At 52.2% G+C, this 21,102-nt stretch overlaps 1 protein-coding gene and 1 long non-coding RNA gene across 3 annotated transcripts; one reads left to right on the top strand and one right to left on the bottom strand.

Annotated features, from left to right (window-relative positions):
- Positions 1-5,828: 5,828 nt before the first annotated feature.
- LOC119935538 lies at positions 5,829-13,199 on the bottom strand. 2 transcript variants are annotated; one of them, XR_005453368.1, is made up of 4 exons: positions 13,091-13,199; positions 11,762-11,847; positions 9,953-10,013; positions 5,829-6,279 (listed from the first exon to the last, which is right to left on the bottom strand). It is a non-coding gene; the product is annotated as an uncharacterized LOC119935538 (long non-coding RNA). The 2 variants fall into 2 exon arrangements; XR_005453370.1 differs by having other exon boundaries at positions 5,829-6,271.
- Positions 13,200-15,091: 1,892 nt separating this feature from the next.
- Positions 15,092-19,819, top strand: HAND2 (heart and neural crest derivatives expressed 2). Its single transcript, XM_038755162.1, is given in 3 exon segments — positions 15,092-15,416; positions 15,418-15,855; positions 18,992-19,819. Coding segments are annotated over 3 exon segments (723 nt in total). The 5' UTR covers positions 15,092-15,230; the 3' UTR covers positions 19,091-19,819.
- The last annotated feature ends 1,283 nt before the right edge of the window (positions 19,820-21,102 follow it).

The following is a 21,102-nucleotide window of genomic DNA, read 5'->3' as shown; positions in this document are numbered from 1 at the left end:
AGCTGTGGAAAATATAACAAATCATACTAGCAGTTTAGCAGGGCGGAGGGCGGGGGGGGAGGAATTCCAGTAGAGACTAATCATGTAACCAAACCTTCGTCCCCCTCGCCCGCACACAACCCAAAAATTCAGAAAGGACCCCGTGTAAGGACGGAAAATGTATTTCTGCACGCGAAATGAAATTAGAAAATGACTCAGAAATATTATTATTACTAATCGTATTTATTGCGCGGCTCAATGGAAGGAGCACGGGTTTGGGAGTCAAAGGTCATGGGTTCAAATCCCGGCTCTGCCAATTGTCAGCTGTGTGACCTTGGGCAAGTCACTTAACTTCTCTGTGCTTCAGTTACCTCTTCTGGAAAATGGGGATTAAGTCTGTGAGCCCCCCGTGGAACAACCTGATCACCTTGTATCCTCCCCAGCGCTTAGAACAGTGCCTGTCACATAGTAAGTGCTTAACAAATGCCATTATTATCATTATTATTATTAAGCGCTTCCTGTGTGCAAAGCACTGTACTAAGCGCTTGAATAATAATGATGGTATATGTTAAGCGCTTACTATGTGACACACTGTTCTAAGCGCCGCCGGGTCACGAGAATATCGCTCCCTGTACACTTTGGACGATATCTGAGAATGGGTGCTTGCACACACACGTGTACACACGTACATGCACGTGTGTCCACAGAGACATGCTAGCACATACTTGTTCTCCCTCCTCTTTATATTGGGATCCCCGTGAAGCACAGGGATTGGGTCCGATCTGATTATCTTGCCCTCTTGCCCGATGTGACCTTCGGAAAGTCACTTCACTTCTCTGTGCCTCAGTTACCTCATCTGGAAAATGGGGATGAAGACTGTGAGCCCCACGTGGGATAACCGAATACCTTTGTGTCTACCCCAGGGCTTAGAAAAGTGCTTGGCACAGAGTAAGCGCTTAAAAAATATTATTATTATTATTATTATTATTATTATTATTATTATTATTATTATTATCTCTAGAGGAACACGGTGGCATCCATGGGCGGGGGGAGGCGGGGTTTAACCCTTTGCTCGCCACCTCCCTCTGCCCGCCCTCCTGGATCAGCAGATGGGAAAGGTGTGTCCCTGGGAGGGAAGAGGATTTTTCCCTCCGCCTTGCGAGGGGTCTCAGGTTTTCTTCTGACTTGGGGCGGGGGTTGGGGGGTGCACCAGGCCAAGGGAAGGAGGAGAAGAAATAATTAATAATAATAATAATAATGGTACTTGTTAATGGTACTTGTTAAGCGCTTACTATGTGCCAAGCTTTGGAGTCAGAGGTCATGGGTTCAAATCCCGGCTCCGCCACTTGTCAGATGTGTGACTTTGGGCAAGTCACTTAACTTCTCTGGGCCTCAGTTCCCTCAACTGTAAAATGGGGATAAAGACTGTGAGCCCCCCGTGGGACAATCTGATCACCTTGTAACCTCCCCAGCGCTTCGAACAGTGCTTGGCACATAGTAAGCGCTTAATAAATGCTATCATTATTATTATAAAAGCGCTAGGGTAAACACAAGGTAATCAGGTTTTCCCACGTGAGGCTCATAGTCTCAATCCCCATTTTACAGGTGAGGGAACTGAGGCACAGAGAAGTGAAGTGACTTTCCGAAGGTCACACAGCAGACAAGCAGCGGAGTCGGGATTAGAAACCACAACCCCGACTCCCAAACCTGTGTTCTTACCACTAGACCATGCTGTAGGGGGGTGGGGAGGGCATTAGAGTTTGGTCTAGAGTCAAGAGCCCGGGCTTGGGACTCAGAGGTCGTGGGTTCTAATCCCGGCTCCGCCACTTGTCTGCTGGGTGACCTCGGACGAGTCACTTCACTTCTCTGTGACTCTGTTACTTCATCTGGAAAATGGGGGTCTAAGACTTTCAGTCTTAATTACCTGATTTCTGATTACTTTATATCTACCCCAGCGCTTAGAACAGTGCCTGGCACATAGTAAGCGCTTAACAAATACTATTATCATTATTTTATTATATTACCTATTATTATTATTATTACAGATTTGATGAAGGGGGGCGGGGGATATAGCCCGGGAGAGGCAGGGAGGGAATCAAGATAATAATAATAATGATATTTGATAAGCGCTTACTACGTGCCAAGCACTGTTCTAAGCTCTGGGGTAAATACAAAGTAGGGAATAGAGACCCAATCCTCCTCATCCACGCCCCCTACCCAGCTCCGCCTGGACCTTGCTAGGAAAGTGAGGAGAGTGGAGGAAGGAGGGCTTTCTTTTCATTCATTCAATAGTATTTATTGAGCGCTTACTGTGTGCAGAGCACTGTACTAAGCGCTTGGGAAAGAAAGTACAGTGCAACAATAAACACATTTCCTACCCACAATGAGTTTAAAGTCTTGGGGGAAGGGGAGGAAGAGGGAGGGAGACAGGCAGTAATATAAATAAATTACAGAAAAGTACATCATGGTGTAGTGAATAGAACCCGGGCCTGGGAGGTAGAAGGTTGTGGGTTCTAATCCCGCTCTGTCTGCTGTGTGCAAGTCACTTGCTGGGGCAAGTCACTTCACTTATCTGGGCCTCAATTACTGCATCTGGAAAATGGGGATTGAGACTGTGAGCCCCATGTGGGACAAGGACTGTGTCCACCCCGACTTGCCCAGCGCTTAGTACAGTGTCTGGTACATAGTAAGAGCTTAACAAGTACCACAATTATTATTATTATTCTTTTATTATTTCATAAATCTTTTCATATGGACTAAAGTTCTGTTGTGTCGTGTGAGGCTGTTAGGCCTACCCTATTTTCCTCTCCACACCAGACCCCTTCCCCGACCTGATCAGGCAGAAGGGGTCCCGCCACTATCTCTCCTCCGTGAGAGAAGGTCTTCCTGACAGAGCAGAGAGGAATTCACCTTAAGCAAGAGCTTAACAGAGGAATTGTTGTCAGCAGGCGGGATGAGCACAAACGAGAGAAGATAATAATAATGTTGGTATTTGTTAAGCGCTCACAATGTGCCAAGCACTGTTCTAAGCGCTGGGGTAAATACCGGGTAATCAGGTTGTCCCACATGGAGCTTGCAGTTTTCATCCCCATTTTACCGATGATGGAACTGAGGCACAGAGAAGTCAAGTGACTTGCCCAAAGTCACACAGCAGACAAGTGGAAGAGCCGGGATTAGAACTCACGACCTCTGACTCCCAAGCCCGGGCTCTTTCCACTGAGCCACGCTGCTTCAGAAATCTCCCTGGCCTGGTTGTAACGGGGGGATCAAAAGGGGGCTGATTTCAGTGAACTGATATAAGAGGAGAGTGTGTGTGCCAATGTGTACTGTGACTATATGTGTGTTTGTGTGCTGTCATTGCATTGACTATGTGTATGTATTGTGACTACGTGAGTAGGCTGTCACTGCCTTATGTGTGCGCGTGTGGGGGTTGTATGCGTGTGTGTATGCTGTCATTGCGTTGATTACGTGCCCCATTGTTGGGTAGGAACCTCTCTATATGTTGCCAACTTGTACTTCCCAAGCGCTTAGTACAGTGCTCTGCACACAGTAAGTGCTCAATAAATGCGATTGAATGAATGAATGTGTGTGTTGTGATAACGTGGGTAGATTGTCACTGCATTGTGCGACAGTATGTGTGCAAGGGGTGTGTGTGCTGTCATTGCATCAGAGCTTAGAAAATAGTAAGCACTTAACAAATACTATAATTATTATTATCATTGACTACGCGTGTGTGTGTGCGTATTGTGACTATTTGGGTAGGCTGTCACTGCATTGCTCGACTGTATGTGCGCATGGGGTATGTGTGCGTGGTGTGTGGGTGTATATGGGTGTGTGTGTGTGTGGCCCGGGGCGAGGGGCTTATAACAGAGCTCTCTCATTAGCGAACTGGGCGGGATGGGGACTCTGGTCTTCACCTCCTCCCCTCGACCTTTAGGAGAAAGCGTTAGATTTCAGAATGCAGCCCGGCATTCTCTAAACGGGTGGGGGAGTGGAGAAAGGAGGAGGAGGAGAAGGAGGAAGAGGAGAAGGAAGAGGAAAAGGGGATGCCAGTAACCTGGGGCGAGGGGGCGATCCCACCCAGTGAAACTTGTCCCACTGCATTGCCCTGGTGGGCTGCCCCTGTTACCCACGGCCCCGATACCCTGGTTACCTCCCGGAGAGGAAGCCAAACTGATGGATGGAACCGGGAAAATCATGGGAGGGAAAAAAAGAAGAAAAACGCAGAAAATATTTCGACGACGGCAGGACCGTCTGGATAAGAACTGTGGAGGGGGCGAGGGGGCGGGGGTTGCTATGAGCTCGCCCACACCAGAGCCGTTACCAATTCTTTCGTTTCCAATGAACGCCTTTGGGACACCGGGACGTTTCGATGGTTCGCTCTTCGAGGTATTTGGCCTATACGCTCTTTCACGCACACCCCCGTCTTAAAACGAAAACCGTTCTCTTTCTGGAAAATGAGGCCTAGCCCCGTCTCGCCAATCACATTTCAGATCCATAATCTGCAACAACAAATTACCCTTCTAGTGCGCATTTCCAGTAAGCATCCTGCCTTTTCTGTTTATATTATGACTTTTCTGTTTGCAATTATTTTTATTTTAATTTTCTGTCACTTAAACATAAGCCAGAACATTTTCTTTTAATGTTTCGTACACAATATGCTCTTTTTTGATAAGATGTTCCTAGTCTCTAAATTTTCCTTTCCGTGTTTAGAGTTCTGGAGCAGAAGTTTCTAATATTTCCTCTCTCTCTCTCTCTCTCTCTCTCTCTCTCTCTCTCTCTCTCTCTCTCTCTCTCCCTCTCTCTCTCTCTCTCTCTCTCTCTTGTTAAGGAATTGTTCCTGTCTTGCTTTATTTGTTTGTGTGAAATTTAGTTTGAAAGGAGATCAGAGAGAGCAGGAGGGGGGTTGTAATAAGAGAATGACCAAGTGACCCATAGGCTGATTATATGTCATTAACTGGCGACTCGGTGTATCCAAATTACGGGAAGGACTCCACTCAACCAGCGGCTATTATCTTTCGGTTCATGCGGGGCTAGCGATTCAGTAAATGAGAAGTCCCAACGCAGTCTCTCCGTTAGACGATTTATTGAAAATAAATCAAATTCTGGGGCCCAGAGAAATGGTGTAGGAGACTGTGACTGCGACCTGAGAGACAGGTCGCTCGACTGCGGTAAGAACGACATTCGCATTTACAGAATGAACGTTTTGGGATCATGTCGTCGGGAGCCAAATTATACTTAATTGTCTGAGCTTCAGAGGAGATTTGGAAATCAAACGAGGTTGCTTTTGATCTACGCTCACCGCTCAGCCCAGCCCTTGTAAAATCGAGGTTTCCATTAAAATTGACAATAAAAGTGTTTCTTTTTGTTAACTTGAAACCTAACCGTTCTGGCGAGGATGCCTCTCCCACAGGCAAAAGCCCCACTAACCCGGAGGAAAATCGTGGTTTGGGGGAGAGAGAGAGAGGTGGGGTACGGGTGGGCGGGTAAAAGCAAGCTCATCCTCGAGAAGGTGCCAAGAAGATCGCAAAAACGCGATTTCAGGAATGCAGGCAACTCTGGCGTTATAAACGGGAAGCCCGGTCCTTGGACTATCAGTCCCCACTCTTACCGCTTTTCCAGAGACTGCCCTTCCTAGCCTCCAGTTTTCAAGTTCTATTTTTCTGACATTTTTCCGAAATGGAAACTGCATGGCAATCGAACCGAAAAACTTGAGCTTTGCGGCGGACTCTGTGTTGTCAAAATGATCCCAGATTTTGCATCTCTGTGCATTTCACTTCAACCTAGGCAGCAGACTTATATAAACGAGCGATATTAAGTAAATCCAGTGAAAGACACTGAGGCGAACATAGGGTGGAAGAACGGGTGAACATTTGTTGGCGAATTTATTGATACACATATTTAACAAAGGTTTATGGACAATGAAGTCAAGTGTGCTTCCACTTTATAGATTTTTTAATAAAGATTCCTCTTCCCTCTTAGCAGAACCCCCCTCCCACGTGTAAATATGTTCTATTTCTCAGAAAAATATAATTCTTGAGCATGCAAACTGGCAGATCTCGGTGCCTTCTAATAACGGGTTGTCTTCACTGTCTTCAAAACGTCCAGCCCGGTTGAAATGTTGGCTTTAGGGATTCGTTTATGGACGGCTCGCTGGGAATTTGGGTGGGGCCGAACTGATAGACTGTGGGAGGGTGTATTCTCTCCCTCTCTGTCTGTCTCTGTCGTCGAATTCATCCCATCTTCTCTCTCTGACTGGAGGTCTCGGGCCTGGGTCCTCTGAATCGGAGCTCTGTCGCCCTCGGGAGGGAGGGATTAGGAGGGAGAAGACGTTAGAAAATTCAAGAAGCTACTGAGACTGAGCTGCAGAGCTCAAAACCGGAGTTGGGGTGTTGGAGGAATTCACTCTTCCCCTTTGCGGCCTCCCAGCATTCCCCAAAACCTCGTCTCTTCCCTGATCGCCCCCCCCCCCACCCATCCGAACCCACCCTATCTGCCATCTGAATGGCTTGAGGCCCACTCCTCTCAAAGAGGGAGAGCGAGTTGGGGAAGATAATTTGGAGAAGAGAGAGTCGGAGACCGAGTAGCGGTGGTAATAGTATTTATTAAGTGCTTACTGTGAGCAGAGCACTGTACTAAGCATTGGAAACGTGTACAGAAGTGGGAATTGGACACGGCCCCTGACCCTCAAAGGACTCACAGTCTAAGGGGGCATTCATTCATTCAATCGTATTTATTGAGCGCTTACTGTGTGCAGAGCACTGTACTAAGCGCTTGGGAAGTACAAGTTGGACAGAAACAGAGACAGAAGGTGCAGCAAGAAGTCCAGTCTGTAGGGCCTGGTCCAGCTCAGAATGTTTTGACTAGGGAAAAAAAAAAAAACCCAATAAATCTCCATCCCCACTTCAGTAGCCAAAATTTTCCAAATCACAGACGCTGGAAGGTGCTCCCTCCTTAGGACAATTAATTTATCTGGAGAATTTATTCGAAGAAAAATTCTAAGAGACTTCGAACTATGCAAGAGAAGGCCCTGGACAGGGTAAAGGTGTTGGAGAGGGAGTTGGAGGTGGAGAGGGAAGGGGATGGAGAGAGGGCATTGAAGAAGCAGCGTGGCTAGAGAAGCAGCGTGGCTCAGTGGAAAGAGCCCGGGCTTGGGAGTCAGAGGTCATGGGTTCGAATGCCGGCTCTGCCACATGTCTGCTGTGTGACCTTGGGCAAGTCACTTAACTTCTCTGAGCCTCAGTTCCCTCATCTGTAAAATGGGGTTTAAGACTGTGAGCCCCACGTGGGACAACCTGATCACTTTGTATCCTCCCCAGCGCTTAGAACAGTGCTTTGCACATAGTAAGCGCTTAACAAATGCCAACATCATTATTCTCTGAGCCTCAGTTCCCTCATCTGTAAAATGGGGATTAAGATTGTGAGCCCCACGTGGGACAACCTGATCACCTTGTATCCCCCCAGAGCTTAGAACAGTGCTTTGCACATAGTAAGCGCTTAACAAACGCCATTATTACATATTATTCTATTTATTTTATTTTGTTAATATGTGTTGTTTTGTTATCTGTCTCCCCCTTCTAGACTGTGAGCCCGCTGTTAGGCAGGGACCGTCTCTATATGTTGCCAACTTGTACTTCCCAAGCGCTTAGTACAGTGCTCTGCACACAGTAAGCGCTCAATAAACACGATTGAATGAATGAATGAATGAATGAGAAGTAATTGGGCTTCGGAGCGGGGGGTAAGGAGAAAGAGGAGAGGGCGTTGGGCCGGGGAAGAAAGGCTGTTGGAGAAGGATCACCTTGTATCCACCCCAGCGCTTACAACAGTGCTTCGCACGTAGTAAGCGCTTAACAAATGCCATTATTATTATTAAGGAGAGGGTGTTGGGGAGGGCGAGAAGGCCTTGAAGGGAAAGAGGGTGTTGGAGGAAGAAGGGGTGTTGGAGGGTGAGAAGGACCTGCTAGAAGAAATGTCAGTGCCGACCGGGTCCGCATTTCCACCCACCCCCCGACCCTGCCCCTAGGCACGGTGTCCACACCCGGCATCTCCTGCAAGGCCCAGGCCGCCTGGCCTCTGGTTTCCTGCTCTTTCTCTGGCCCTCCGCATCCTGGACCCCTGTGGAGACTAAAGATGTGTTCAAAGTCTCTTCTCATGTGTCCTTAGAGAAAAGAACGTGAAATTTGATTTGAGGCCCGACTGTAAGCCTCGGCCTACCCGGGATTCTCGGGTGTGTGGCACAAACCAGAAACGGGGCTTTCTTTCCAAAGAATGCATAGATCGCAGAGATCTGGATTCTTCGGAAAAGCAGACTCTAGCATAATCGGTTTGGTTTAAAAAAATCAGGCAAGGATGAGCTTTAAAAAGCCAAAATAAAGGGGTGATGATTTGGTGGGGGGGCGGTTGGGGAAGACTGGGGAGCTAGATAATAAAAATAGTCATCGTAATAATTATTACGGGATGGTAGGGATGGCAGGTCATGGGGCCTAGAGATTGGGGATTAGGAATCTAGAACCAATTAGATGCTCCAAAGGAGGGTGGCTGTCTCCTCTGAGTCAGGGTTGGAGTTTGGGGAGGGAGGGTCCGTGGCAAGTGCAATCCCAAAACTCGGGTGGGTCCTGTTCTGGTGGAGGACCAGGGGAGGCGGAGGAGGGGATTATGTAGTCGCAGTTGTGTAAGAGAGATTGACACGCCGGTGAGGGCAATTGAAGATTGGGTGCTCCTTCTCGTGGCTCAGTGGAAAGAGCCTGGGCTTGGGAGTCAGAGGTCATGGGTTCTGATCCCGGCTCCGCCACATGTCTGCTGTGTGACCCTGGGCAAGTCACTTAACTTCTCTGAGCCTCAGTTACCTCGTCCGTAAAATGGGGACTAAGACTGTGAGCCCCCCGTGGGACATCCTGATCACCTTGTATCCCCCCAGGGCTTAGAACAGTGCTTCGCCCATAGTAAGCGCTTAACAAATGCCGTCATTATTATTATTATTATTATTATTTCTCCCCGGTTCGATGGTTTTCACAGAAGAGCGCGGAGCGGAGTGGGAATCTAAAAAAAAAAAAAATACAAACAAACCGCAACCAAAAAACAAAAAAAAAAAAAAAACGAGAAATGCGAGCGAGCAGAGAATTTGGTCTTGATATTGGGAGGACCTGGGAGGAAGGGTGGGGAGGGAGAGCTGTGGGGCGAGGGAGGAGAGAAGATAGGGAGGGAGGGAGGGAAGAAAACTTTGCAGCTTGGCATCCATCGTAAAAGCTTCAGGCTGGGCCCTCTCGCCATCGGGGAACGAGCTCCGGTGGAGGGAGATTGTATTGACCTTCCATCCTGACCCGCCTTTTAGCGGGTTCTGAATTAGGGGTTCAGTCCCTGTTGTCACCGTCGCAATACAACGCTATGGCCGCGGCCCTGGCACACGGATGGTCAGATTATCATCGCCAGCGGTTTTTATTGCCCCCTCTCTGCCTCGTGCTTTCCGTTTCTTTCATCAGTTGAGATGCTATCTGCCCCGCTGTTGTGGTTTACCACGGGTCCTCTCAATTAAAGGAAAATCAAAAGTGCAGAAGAAAGCCTCTGTCTTCGCGAAAAAAAACCCCACCTCGTGCCTCGCAAATCTCTTCCTCTCCTCTTCTCGTCGTCCTCCTCCTCTTGTTTTCCTTCTCCTCTTCTTGTCCTCCTCTTCCTCTCCTCCTTTCCCACTCCTCCACGTCCTTCTCTTATCTCTTTCCTCCTCCTTCTCTTCCTCCTCCTCCTCTTTCACCTCTTCCTCCTCCTTCTCTTTCTCCTCCTCCCCCCGGCTCCATCCAACCTGTAACCTATTCAGGAGCCGATTTTCCCGACTTGTCCTCAGTTCTCCGTCCAACATAAGCAACATCCTATTTCACTTTCCTGCTCCCACCCAAGTGCCAGTCGGCTGGATTCGGTCTATTTATTTCTGCGTCTTTGCCCTCCGGCCGCAAATGACAACGCACGTTCACTTCATTACCTGCGCTGCTTCCTTAAATAAACTCGGCGGCGATGTTTTCTTCCTTGCGGGCGTTTTAAACCTTTGTAAAAAAAAAACTAGTCTTTGCTTGGAAAACCAAATTGCGGTTCTGACTAGCTTGGGAGGAGAAACACTGGGCAGTCAGATTGGACGGAGGCTCTCCACTCTCTGCCCAGACTCAGAGAGGTCAGATTGGACGGAGGGTCTCCACCCTTTCTCCAGACTGAGAGAGACTTCGCTTAAGGGTGGGGGGGACTGTCTGTATGCCCCCGACCTGCCTCCCCCATGCCCGCCCTGCTCCCCCCGACTCCCGCCCTCGTGGGTCGGAGAGGAACCGGGGACCCCATGGAGAAGCAGTACGGCCTCGTGAATAGAGCATGGGCCTGGAAATCAGAAGGTCATGGGTTCTAATCCCGACTTTGCCACTTGTCCGCTGTGTGGTCTTAGCCACGTCACTTCACTTCTCTGGGCCTCAACTCCCTCATCTGTAAAATGGGGATTAAGACTGTGAGCCCTACGTGGGACAGAGACTGTGAAGCCACCCGATTACCCTACCCCAGCACTCAGAACAGCGCCTGGTACATAGTATGCGCTTATGAATAATAATAATAAAATAATAATAATAATAATGGTATTTATTAAGTGCTTACTATATGCCAAGCACTATTCTAAGCGCTGGGGTAGATACAAGGTAATCAGGTTGTCCCAGCTCGTAGTCTTCATCCCCATTTTAACAAATACCATTATCATTATTATTATTGTTATGACACCTCCTCGGTGACCGACGCTGCAGTTGAAATCCGGTCAGCTCGAGGCGAAGGGACACGGTAGCCTCGAACAAAGGGGTCAGTCCCGCGTCCCGCGATGTCTCCCTTTGGGGGCACCAGGCTGGGCAACCTACGGCTCTCCGAGGAACACCACCGCCGAGCGCTCAGGAATGCCAATCCTGGTGCGGGAGGCCAGGCCGGCTTTACTGCTTAGGTGGCTCCAACCTCCAGGGTCTCTGATCCCCTTCGCCTCCAACCTCCAGGGTCTCTGATCCCCTTCGCCTCCAAACTCCAGGGTCTCTGATCCCCCAGAGCTTTCTCCTGGGCCCTTCCCTCTTTCCTGGGGCGCGCTCTCCCGTGCCCCTCTCGGCTCCGAGGCCTTCTCTTTGGGGGTCACTCGCCCCCCTTCCCCTTCTTCCCCTGGACGGATAGAGCCAGTCCCTTTTCTCCAGCACCTCCCGAATTCTTGTCCCAAGCGGGACAATAATAATAATAATAACGATAACAATAACGGTATTTGTTAAGCGCTTACTATGTGCCAAGCACTGTTCTTCTAAACACTGGGGTAGATACGAGGTAATCAAGTTGTCCCACGTGGGGCTCACAGTCTTAGTCCCCATTTTTCCAGATAAGGTAGCTGAGGCCCAGAGAAGTGAAGTGGCTTGCCAAGGTCACCCAGCAGACAAGTGGGGGAGACGGGATTAGAACCCACGTCCCCCGACTCCGAAGCCCGGGTTCCTGCCACTGAGCCACGCTGACAAGACCGAGACATCCCCACGTCCCCGACCAGAGAGGCCGATGGCAATGCCCGTCTGGGCAGATGGGCACTGCCCTTCCCGAGGCCCTGAACCCTCCGTCTCTCCTGGACACCCGGCCCGTCCCTTCGGTCTTTAACGATTCCCCTTCCCTTACTAAACCTGGCTTCTCCCAGATGCCTGCTTTTTACGGGGGAGGTAGGAATGCGGAGATCTATTTATATGTTTGTTCATAAAACCCGGAACGTAAACCCGGAACACGCTGTAAAAAATATTCGGTTACTTACCCAACGGTCTAGTTAAACGGACATCCGACTGATCCCAAGCGGTTCCCAGGATGGAGGAGCCGGTGACACGGTCAGAGGCAAGCGAGCTGGAAGAGGAATTGTTTGGGGGTAGTTACCCCGAGGGCGATGGTCCGCAGTAGCCCAGGAACGTGGGGTCTCGTCGACCCTTTTAAAGACCCTTCTTGCCTCTCCCCCTCCCCTATTTCTCGGGGAGCCAAGATCTTCGGCCACGCAGGAGCCCCAAGCCCCCGAAAAAGATCCACCCATTCCTCCGCCGCTCCAGAGGACCCCAAAACCTCAGGCTGCGGGAGAGATGCGGGAGAAAGTGTGTGGATGTGTGTGGATGTCGGGGGGGAGAGGGGGAGAAATAGTGCTCCGAACCCTCTTCTTTTGGGGACCCTCCCCCGCTCACCTAGAAAACCCTTGGAAAAAGCAATATTAATTCATTCATTCATTCAATCAGTCCTATTTATTGAGCGCTTATTGAGTGGAGAGCATTGTACTAAGATCTCGGAAGGTACAATACAGCAATAGAGACGAACCCTGCCCACAACGGAGCAGCCAATTATATATAGATATAGATGTAGATATATAGATAAATATAGATATGGATAGATAGATTGATGTATACATATATGTGTGCATATATATTATATATATATAATATATTCCAGCGCTTAGAACAGTGCTTTGCACATAGTAAGCGCTTAATAAGTGCCATCAAAAAGAAAAAACTAAGCGCTTGGAAAGTACAGTACAGCAATAAAGAGAGACGATCCCTGTCCACAACGGAGCAGCCAATTATATATATATACATACATATATATGCATATACATATGTGTGTGTATATATTATATATATATGTATATATATATATATATATGTATTTATATAATATATTAGCGCTTGGAAAGTACAATATAGCAGTAAAGAGAGACGATCCCTGCCCACAACGGAGCAGCCAATTATATATATATATATATGTGTGTGTGTGTATATCATATATATATATATATATAATACACACACACACGCGCGCGCACACACACACACACACACACACACACATATATACATAATCTATTACTTAGCGCTTGGAAAGTACAATACAGCAGTAAAGAGAGGCGATCCCTGCCCACAACGGGGCAGCCAATTATGTCTATAGCTCTGTATCTCTATGTCTAGATAGATAGATAGATTAGATAGATAGATAGATAGATAGATAGATAGATAGATAGATAGACCTAGAGACACAGAGCTATAGATACATGTATTAAATTAGGACCAAGAAAAAAGAAAACCAGAAACCGTAAAGAGCGGTACCGTACCTGGTTTAGGATGATCCGATATTTCTAGTGGCGTAAGGGGGGAGGGGGGGATGTTTTATAGCAAAGCATCTGCTAAACACTTGCATTAACCTCCGCTGATAGAAAAAAAGTATTAAAAAGCCCCTCTGTCCCCCTCCCCCCGCCGCCGCGGGCCCCCCCCTCCCACCCCCCGGGCCCGGGCCCCCCTCCCGCCCCCCCACCCCCCGGTCCGCCTGCTGTTCTGGATCCTCGGGGGGCAGCCAATCGAGAGAGAGGAGCCCAGCAATTAGCCACGGGCACATCAAACAGGGGGTTCTTGCGAAGGGAGGCAGGCGCCGCCCCTGCCCGGCCGGGATTGGCGTGGCGAGGCTCTGACGGCCGTATATTAACCCAGGGGGCCCAAACATGTAGCTGGACGCGCAGCCCGGGGCTGGGGGGGACGGCGGGCACCGACAGGAAGGAGACCAGGAGGCCCGGAGGAGGCCCGGAGGCCCGGAGGCCCGGAGGCCCGGAGCCTCGAGGCCCGGACGGATGGATGCCCCGGCCCGCTCCTGACGGACAGACACACGACGCCTGGGCCAGGACACCGTCTCCCCCCACCCCTACAAGAGCCTCATTAGACCCCACCTGCCCCCTCTCTCCCCCCCAACAACCGAAGGAGGAGGAGGAGGAGGGGGGAGCATGGAGGGGGACCGGCTGGGGGAGACCCCCCTCTGCCCGTGAGCCCCGGTGCCCCCGGAGACTCGTGGAGGGGGCGAGTAGAGGCCCGGAGGCCGGAGACTTGGGGAGGTGTCTGCAGGACCGGAGGCCGGAGACTCGGGGCGGGGGGCGAGTAGAGGCCCGGAGGCCAGAGACTTGGTCGGGGGGGTCTAGAGGACCGGAGGCCGGACACTCCGAGGGTGTCGCCTAAGGGTCCGGAGGCCGGAGACTGGGGGGTGGGGGGGTCTAGAGGACCGGAGGCCGGACACTCCGAGGGTGTCGCCCAAGGGTCCGGAGGCCGGAGACTGGAGGGGGTGTCTAGTAGAGTCCGGGAGGACGGAGATTCGGGGGTTGTCGTCCAGTAGAGGACCGGAGCCCGGAGACTCGGGGGGTGTCGAGTAAGGGTCCGGAGGCCGGAGACTGGAGGGGGGGTCTAGGAGAGTCCGGGAGTCCGGGAGGTCCGGAGGACGGAGACTCGGGGGTTGTCGTCGAGTAGAGGCCCGGAGCCTGGAGACTCGGGGGGCGTCGAGTAGAAACCCGGAGCTCGGAGACTTGAGGGGTGTCGAGTAAGGGTCCGGAGGCCGGAGACTTGGGTGTCGAGTAAGGGTCCGGAGGCCGGAGACTCGGGGGGTGTCGAGTAAGGGTCCGGAGACTCGGGGGGTGTCGAGTACGGGTCCGGAGCCCGGAGACTCATCCATTCATTCAGTCGTATTTATTGAGCGCTTACCGTGTGCAGAGCACTGTACTAAGCGCTTGGGAAGTACGAGTAGAGAGACGGTCCCTACCCACCAACGGGCTCACAGACTCGAGGCGGGGTGTCGAGTACGGGTCCGGAGCCCGGAGCCTCATCCATTCATTCAGTCGTATTTATTGAGCGCTTACCGTGTGCAGAGCACTGTACTAAGCGCTTGGGAAGTACGAGCAGAGAGGCGGTCCCTACCCACCAACGGGCTCACAGGCTCGGGAGGGGAAGGGTGTGTGAGCCCGGACCCTCATCCATTCATTCAGCCGTATTTACTGAGCGCTCACCGTGCGCAGGGCACTGTACTAAGCGCTTGGGAAGTGCGAGCGGAGAGACGGTCCCTACCCAACAACGGACTCGGGAAGGGGGGGGTGGAGGCGGTGTCTATCCCGGAGACTTGGGGGGGCGGGGGTCGAGTCGGGGGCCGTCGCGCGGATCGCATCGTATTTACTGAGCGCTTACTGTGTGCTGAGCGCCGGACTGAGCGTTGCATGAGCATCCGGGGAGCCCCGGTGCGGCGGGGGGCGGCGGGGGGCGGCGGGGGCGGGGCGGCTGATCGTCCTCCCTCCCTCCCTCCGTCCGGTCCGTCCGTCCGTCCCGCGTCCCGCGCTGCAGGGAGCGCTCAGTAAGTAGGAGCGAATGAAGGAGGCGGATGGAGCGCTGAGCGCGCGCGGGGGGGCAGCGGACTGAGCGGTGGGGAGGCGGGCCGGGGCCTCCGCCATGAGCCTGGTGGGGGGCTTCCCCCCGGGCCCGGTGGTCCACCACGAGGGCTACCCTTTCGCCGCCGCCGCCGCCGCCGCCGCCGCCGCCGCCGCAGCCGCCGCAGCCGCCGCGGCGGCCGGGCGGTGCGGCCCCGAGGAGAGCCCCTACTTCCACGGCTGGCTGCTGGGGCACCCGGACGTGTCCCCCCCCCGACTACGGCATGGCCCTGTCCTACAGCCCCGAGTACGGCAGCGCGGCCGGGCTGGACCACTCCCACTACGGGGGGGGCGGAGCGGGCGGCGGCGGCGGCGGCGCGGGCTGCGGGCCGGCCGGAGGGGGCGCTGCGGCGGGCCCGGCGGTCCCCGGCGGGCCCCGGCCGGTGAAGAGGCGCGGCACCGCCAACCGCAAGGAGCGGCGCAGGACTCAGAGCATCAACAGCGCCTTCGCCGAGCTGCGGGAGTGCATCCCCAACGTGCCCGCCGACACCAAGCTCTCCAAGATCAAGACCCTGCGCCTGGCCACCAGCTACATCGCCTACCTCATGGACCTGCTGGCCAAGGATGACCAGAACGGGGAGGCGGAGGCCTTCAAGGCCGAGATCAAGAAGACCGACGTGAAGGAGGAGAAGAGGAAGAAGGAGCTGGTCAGTGACGGAGGGAGGGGGAGTGGGGGGGGGGGGTGCGTGTGTCTGTGGGTGTGGATCTGCCGGTGTGGGTGTGCGCGTTGCTGCGGATGGATGGGTGCATTTGTGTGTGTAGTGTGTGTGTGTGTGGATTTGTTGGGGGGGGTGTATGCATTTGCGTGGGGGGGTTATTTGTGTGGGTGTATTTGTGTGGGGAGCTGTATTTGTGTGTGTATTTGTGTCGGGGGTGGGTGTATTTGTGCGGGGGGTCATTTGTGTATGTGTATTTGTGTGGGGGGGATGTATTTGTGCGGGGGTTCATTTGCGTGTGTGTGTATTTGTGTGGGGGGGTGGGTGTATTTGTGCGGGGGGTTATTTGTGTATGTGTATCTGGGTGGGTGCATTTGTGGGGGTGGGGGTGTTTGTGTGGGGGGGTGTATTTGTGTGGGGGGGTGTATTTGTGTGGGGGAGTGTATTTGTGTGGGTGGGTGTATTTGTGTGTGTGTTTGTGTGTGTATTTGTGTGGGTGGGTGTATTTGTGTGGGGGAGTGTATTTGTGTGTGTGTGTGTGTGTATTTGTGTGGGTGGGTGCATTTGTGTGTGTGTGTGTGTGTGTGATTTGTGTGGGGGTGTATGCATTTGTGTGGGTGTATTTGTGTGGGTTTATTCGTGTGTGTGTGCGTGTGTGTGTGTAGTATGTGCTCGCCCGTTACCATTTATTTCCCAAATCCCCCTGCCCCCTGGACCCAGGGCCTAGCGTTCTGAGGGTTTGGAAGAGACCTAGGGCTTCAACGGGGACTCTCGATTGACAGTGCTCTGCACACAGTAAGCGCTCAATAAATACGATTGATTGAATGAATGAATGAACGAAACTCTCCGAGCCTCCACACTCCCTGCCGGGGGCGGGGGATGCCTGGGTCTGCCGGCAGCCTCACCTCCTTCCTTGGCTGACTCTGCTCCCTCCCTGTTCCTCTTGCAAGAATCAGGCCCCCTCCTCCTCCTCCTCCTCCTCTTCTCCTTCACCCCAATTTGGGGAGGGATGAAGGGCCTCTGGCCCGCTAATAAAAATAACAGTCACGACGATGGCATTTGTTAAGCGCTTACTAAGTGCCAAGCACTGTTCTAAGCACCGGAATAGATACAAGACAGCCAGGTTGTCCCCCGTGGGGCTCACGCTCTTCATCCCCATTTTCCAGATGAGGGACCTGAGGGAACAGAGAGGTGAAGTGACTTCACCAAGGTCACAGAGCAGACCAGCGGCGGAGCCGGGATTAAAACCCATGAGCTTCCGACTCCCAGGCCCGTGCTCCAGCCACTCCGCCCTGCTGCTTCCCCAGGAGAAAGGACCTGGAGCTGGGGGAGGGATGCCTAAGACTGCCGACAGTCTCTCCTCCTTTCCTCCCTCTAACTATCCCTCCTGCAATAATAATAATAATGGCATTTATTAAGCGCTTACTCTGTGCAAAGCACTGTTCTAAGCGCTGGAATCAGGCCTCCTTCTCCTCTTATTCGCCCTAATTTGGGGAGGGAGGGGACGAAGGGCCTTCTTCTGGCCCTCTGGACAGGCCGTCGAGACCATCGCCACCTGGAAAGGATTTTAGAGCTGGAAAGCTTTCTAGCTAAAGTCAGTATGTTTGAGATAAGATTGGGGTCCCCAGAGAGGCAGGCAAGAGAGATTTTTGGTTTGGTTTGGTTTTTACCCTCAGGGACCCTCAAGAATCCCCCCCCCCCACACACTCCAACCCCCCAACCCGAAGCCTCCTCCGACTCGGAGCGAAGCTGGTTGCCCGGGGAGGGGGAGTTCTCCACCTCCGAGGCTCGTTATAAAGCGCACAGACTCCCCTATTCCCGAGCTGGTTTTCGCCCTTTGCCCCGGGCACGGATCTCTTCGGAAGCCTAGGAATTCCCAGATTACCCATTTGGGCCTATTCGCGTGGCATCGGTTTCCCTCCTACGATAGTCTCTTCCCACGCTTGCGGGGTCTCGGGATGGTCCGATTTAAAATAGGCATGCCAAAATAGCAAAATACAATCCCGGCGGCGTTTTGGATGCACCGAAAAGATGCATTTCCTAGGGGTGGAATCATCTCTGGGGTCAGCGTGTGTGTTTAAAGGAGAACGAGAGTTTATGGTTCCCAAGTGAGAGCCTCTTTGGTGGGCATTTAACTCCAATAGCAGCTCGGATAAAGAACCACTCGGGCGCGTGTGTGGGTGTGTGTATGTATGTGTAGTATGTGTGTAGTATGTGTGTAGTATGTGCTCGCCCGTGATCATTTTCTAAATCACCCTGTCCCCTGGACCCGGGGACCATCCATTTCCCAAATCACCCTGTCCCCTGGACCCAGGGCCTAGCGTTCAAAGGGTTTGGGGGAGACCTAGGGCTTCATCGGAGACTCTCATTTGAACTCTCCGAGCCTCCACACCCCCTCGCTTAGACAGGGGACGGAGTTTCGAGGAGAGCCAGAAAAAAATCACTAGGCTCTTTCCCTCCGGTACAAAACAGATCTCGGAGTCCAAGGCCCGGGCCCTGGCTCTATCTCCCCTCCCGAGAGGAGAGGACACAAGTACTGAATTGTACTTTCTAAGCGCTTGGTATAATGCTCTGCACACAGTTGAGCGCTCAATAAATACGATTTTCACTTCAATCCTTCCTGCCCGCCAGGATTCCGGACCAAAAGAAAGCGGAGGGGAAAAGACGCCCCCCCCACCCCCGATTCCTTTAGAACTGTGCTTGGCACATAGTAAGCGCTTAATAAAAGCCTTTATTATTCTACTTAGATGTTCCCGGGGCCGTGGGGACAAGGGGAGGGGGCTCAGCCTGGCTCTCCAAGACGTTGAACAGGAGAGAATTTTAGAAACTTTCCGACTCAGGAGGGAAAGAGCCGCAGGCGGGAGAGGTTTCTTATCCCCGTTTCCCGATCTCTGCTCCAGTGGGAGCGAACGACACAGAGCCGGGGAGGAACACGGCTTTTCCTCTCCTTCCTCATCTCGGAATTCTCTCTCCCCCGTCGCTCTCCTTCCTTACGACTTTCCTTCTCTCCCTCCCTCGCCGTTGAGACCGCGTCCGGGGACGGGCCAGGAAAGGGGGAGAAAGAGAGGGGGAAAGTTGCGCTCCTCTCTGAATGTCTCCTCTCGCTTCTCTCTCCCTCTCTGCCCAGAACGAAATCTTGAAAACCACAGTGAGCAGCAACGATAAGAAAACGAAAGGCAGGACTGGCTGGCCGCAGCATGTGTGGGCCCTGGAACTCAAGCAATGAGAAGAGAGAGAGAGGAGAGAGGGAGAGAGAAAGAAAAAGCGAGAGGGAGAGAGTGTGTGCGGATCCGGGCTTCCCGGTTGGATGAAGGACTCGAGAAACCCTCTCTCTCTCTCTCTCTCCGAAGCTCTGCGGCCGTCTCCTCCGAGGACTTTATGTTTGGGGAATCGTCCAGTTTATTTATGTGCAATTTTCCCTTACCTCTTTCCTTCCCCTTCGAAGCTCCCTCCGCCCTCTCCACCCACCCCCCGACCTTAAAAAATGTGGATATTTGAAGAAAAGCATTCCGTGTTTTACTATGAAGAGGAGACTCCAGCGTGGTAAGGGGTTCTGTCGCCTCGGTTTTATTTTTTATTTCTTGTGAATGTTCTCTCTCTGTCTGTATAGGACACGCGGCAACAGCAATCCAACATGTCCAACCTAACCCAGCTAAAAAAAAAAAAAGACACCTGGCATTAGTGTGTATGTGAAGTGTATCTTTAATCCTTGGGCCTTTTGGATATAAATAATCCTGGGGAGTATAAAGTCCTATTGCAAAAATAGATAAAGGAGGGGGTTGTCCGCCTCCGTCGCAGATATGGTATCTAGCGATTTGTGGTCGTTCCGTATTTGAAGATGTTTTCAGCGGCTATTGTTCTGTGCACTTCCGTCCTCTAAAAAAAAAGTGGAGTTTAATTAATATTGAAGGTGTAAACGTTGTAAGTATTCAATAAACCACTGAGTGTTTTTTTACAAAAAAAAAATCTTTTTATGTTTTATACCTCAGAAAGTGTTTTGAAAACGAAGCTGTTATCCTTGTTTTCATAATATTTAAGATATTCAAAAGTAAACTAAATTATAAAGATTGCCTCTAAAGTCAATGATTTAAAGCATCTTCCACCGGGACAGGACAGAAGAAGAGGAATGCCGCGTTTCCCTTGGAAACCCCGGGGGTTGTTGGAGAGGAAAGATTTTCCTCTTCGGGATAAGGGACTGCTCGGCTCGGAAGTAGAGCCTCTTCCCGTTGGCCAGAAAAAACTGAACGGTTTTTAAGGGCCGCGCTAGGGTGATGAACTTTTTTTTAATGCCTTCCTCGCTCGTTAATAAGGAGATGGTGTGAGTCAAATTGCTTAATCGAACAACCGGAGCCGGTTGAGAGAATAGATTCGGGGGATTCGGATCCTCCTGAGGAAGGGGAGACGGGAAAAGGAGGAGGAGGAGGAGGAGGAGGAGGATGGGGAGAGCGCCCCGAAAGGCAGAGGGAGAGCAGTTTGGGGGCCGGAATTCCCACCAGACACCGTCTTAAGGACCCGAAAATTCCGCCCGCAACGAAATGGAGTCCAAGGCCGGGGAGAGGAGGAGAAAGGGGGAGCAGAAAGGAAAGATTTTCCGGGAAAAGCAACAGGAACTCGGCGGTTCAGCATGTTTCCCGGGGTGCCCTCTCTGCACCCCTTTCCTGGCTGGCACCTCCGGGGTTGCACCTCTCTTGTTTGGGGGTTCGGGGGAGCCGGAGGGCTGCATCAGGTCGGAGGGGAGATTTCAGCTTCAGAAAGGACAGGGTGGACCACGAGTAAAGGGAAAGCCACAAAGAAGCGGTTTGGTCCGGGGCAGGGCGAGGGCCGGGGAAGGGGTGACCGCAGGCCCCTAGTTCGAGGCTCCTAGAACTGGTCCTGGGGAAAGGTGAGACAGGATTCCCCTGCCGCTCCCGGCTCTTCCGAGGGCCGGGGTGAAGGGTTACAATAACTGGGCCAAGCGATCTGGCCTTTGTCCGCTCGGGTCAGTGGCGCCGGGCCGGCCGGGCCGCGGTGTCCAGGCACTTGCCTTTGTTTATAAAACTTGGAAGGGGAAGGATTCACCGCTCCTCTCCGGCCTGGTCCTCTCGGTCCAGCGACCCCCAGACCCCTCTTCCCTCTCCTTCCCCGGTTGGCGACCGCTGGGGGGTCATTCGGGCCGCTGGGGGTGAGGAGGGAGGTGGACAAAGGGGGGAGACGGGACCGGGTCGGTGGGATAATAATAATAATGATGGTATTTGTTGA

The sequence above is a fragment of the Tachyglossus aculeatus genome, chromosome 12 (genome assembly GCF_015852505.1).
Source record: "Tachyglossus aculeatus isolate mTacAcu1 chromosome 12, mTacAcu1.pri, whole genome shotgun sequence".
Lineage (NCBI taxonomy): Eukaryota > Metazoa > Chordata > Mammalia > Monotremata > Tachyglossidae > Tachyglossus > Tachyglossus aculeatus.
The sequence above is the reverse complement of the archived record's forward strand: the minus strand, read 5'-3'. Positions and strand labels throughout refer to the sequence as shown.